Here is a 2,528-nt window from a genome sequence, read left to right on the forward strand (position 1 = left end):
GGTTTCTCCATGTTGGCCAGGCTGGTCTCGAACTCCCAACCTCAGGTGATCCGCCCACCTCGGCCTCCCAAAGTGCTAGGATTACAGGCGTGAGCCACGGCACCCAGCCTGGGTTTTCTATTCTCACTCACAAGGCAACAGGACTGAGTTCTTGTAACAAAAGCCAGGGACCTCCTAGGGAGGGCCAGTACTCTGCCTTGATACTCACTGCACACCGCCGTGCTAGCTGTGCCAAGTTCACCTCCTGGCCCAGGGGAAGGTGGGCAGTGAGGGCCCGCAGGATGCTGAGCCGCTGCCCCTCTGATAGAGCAGGCACCTCCAGCTCATGAGGAAATGCTGTCTGCACATCAGCAGGCAAGTCTTGGGCCCGGCTTGTGGTGGCCACAACCATGAGGGGAGGGCAGCTGCAGACAGAGGAGTGGGCACTGGGGGTAAGAATGTGGTTGACAGCTCCTGTGGACTGCCTTGTCCCAAAGTCAGCACAGAACGACAGGGAAGTGAGGTGGGTGCTAGGATGGGGTAGGGAGATGAGCACCTACCCCAGTTCCTAGATGGGGGAACTGTGTTTCCCCATCACATTGAGGGCAGAGGCTTTTTCTTTAACCAACTGTTCCCCAATAAATGCTAGACCACAGACTCTTCCCTCTGGATCCCTCTAAGACACTGAGCTCAGGGCTGTCTAGAGGGCAGCCAAATGGGTGGTAGATGACTGAGAAGTCACTGAGGGGTGAGAGAAGGGAGGAATGAAAGGCTGAAAAGTAGGAAGGCTGCTCCCCCTGCCCCCGTTTTTGTTTTTCTTTTTTTTTTTTTAAGACTGAGTCTTGCTCTTGTCGCCCAGGCTGGAGTGCAATGATGCGATTTTGGCTCACTGCAACCTCCACCTCCTGGGCTCAAGCGATTCCCCTGCCTCAGTCTCCCAAGTAGCTTGGATTATAGGCGCCTGCCACTACACCCTGCTAATTTTTGTATTTTGTGTGTGTGTGTATGAAGAAGTCTCACTCTGTTGCCCAGGCTGAAGTGCAGTGGCGCGATCTCGGCTCACTGCAAGCTCCACCTCCCAGGTTCACGCCATTCTCCTGCCTCAGCCTTCTAGTAGCTGGGACTACAGGCGCCCGCCATCACACCCGGCTAAGTTTTTTTTTTGTATTTTTAGTAGAGATGGAGTTTCACCATGTTAGCCAGGCTGGTCTTGATCTCCTGACCTTGTGATCCGCCCGCCTTGGCCTCCCAAAGTGCTGGGATTACAGGCGTGAGCCACCGCACCTGACTTAATTTTTGTGTTTTTAGTAAAGACGGGGTTTCATCATGTGGGCCAGGTTGGTCTCAAACTTCTGACCTCAGGTGATCCACCCACCTTGGCCTCCCAAAGTGCTGGGATTACAGGCGTGAGCCACCACGTCTGGCCGGCCTCCTCGTTTTGACAGGCCCAGCTCTGTATAAATACCTGTTGAGGGGGTCCTCATCAAGGAGGAGGTGACGCAGCGCAGCCACCACACGGGCATCCTCACCCAGCCCATCGCGGTCCCGGCCCAGAAGGTCCACGGCTGTGAGCAACAGCACTGCAGGCCGGCAGCGGCGGGCCCGGGAGAAGATGGCCTGCAGTTTTGTCTCCACAGCCCCACTACTGTCTGCGCAGAGGCTGGAGCAGGGCACCTGGGGAGGGGATCCCAATGGGTCTGTGAGCAAGGGGCAAGCATGACAAAGGCAGGAGAATAAGGGGAGGAGGAGTCGGAAGATGTGAGCCATCTTTTTCTCTGGAGGGCAGGGATGGGGAAGATACCCTGGCCAAGTCCTACGTCTTTTTTACCCTATCCCATTCCCTGGACTGTCCACCACTATCTTGCAACCCCCTTCTTCTTGAAAGTACCTCTCCGCAGCTGAGCATCATGGGACTATGCCTGACCCACTGGGCTGAAGTGTTAGGGTCTGTGAGTAGACAGAGGAGGGAGGGGAGAGGAAGCAGCAGAGAGGGAGAACCTGAGCTAGGGAGGGGAAGTAGTTGGGATTCTACTCTCCAGAGACCCTCACCTTCAGTAAATGGAGCCCAAGTTGACCACAGGCAGCAGCAACTACTGTGGTCTTCCCACAGCCCGGGGGCCCCCGTAGAAGGACACTGCTAGTTCCTGTCAGCAGGGCACCCCTGCAACCAGAGAACATTCATCTCCTTCATTTTGCCCAAACTTTAGAGTCCCCAGTAACACAGGGTCCCTTGAATCTATAAAGCAGATACCCTGTTTTTCTCTCCTTGAGCCTTGCCTACCCCAGGCCAGGGCTGTTGCCATGTAGTGAGGCTGTGTCTCCCACATCACCTATGGTGCTCTGGCCGAGGCATCCAGCATATCCAACAGCCAAAGACTAATTAATTCCCTTTGGCATTGCTGTGCTGCCAATAAAACTTCAACTGTTATGACTGGTCTGAATGGTATTGAGAGGCATTGTGGTGGCACTGGCGGCGGCTGGGGGTCTGCGTCCACACCTGGGCCACTGATATGGGGAGTTGTGTCCTTTAGGCATTGGCGGGGGGGGGG

The 2,528-nt window shown here is 55.5% G+C and overlaps 1 protein-coding gene across 2 annotated transcripts in view; it reads right to left on the reverse strand.

Annotated features, from left to right (window-relative positions):
- The window catches only part of PEX6 (peroxisomal biogenesis factor 6), an 18,134-nt gene that overhangs the window by 5,563 nt on the left and 10,043 nt on the right, over positions 1-2,528 (reverse strand). For both annotated transcript variants that reach the window (XM_011986740.1, XM_011986739.1), the window contains exons 6-8: positions 2,029-2,140; positions 1,445-1,653; positions 209-404 (exon numbers count right to left, since the gene is read on the reverse strand). In XM_011986740.1, the coding sequence (XP_011842130.1) occupies positions 209-404; positions 1,445-1,653; positions 2,029-2,140 (517 nt within the window). The remainder of the gene's footprint in view (positions 1-208; positions 405-1,444; positions 1,654-2,028; positions 2,141-2,528) is intronic.

The sequence above is a fragment of the Mandrillus leucophaeus genome, unplaced genomic scaffold (assembly GCF_000951045.1).
Source record: "Mandrillus leucophaeus isolate KB7577 unplaced genomic scaffold, Mleu.le_1.0 Scaffold3, whole genome shotgun sequence".
Taxonomy (NCBI): Eukaryota; Metazoa; Chordata; class Mammalia; order Primates; family Cercopithecidae; genus Mandrillus; species Mandrillus leucophaeus.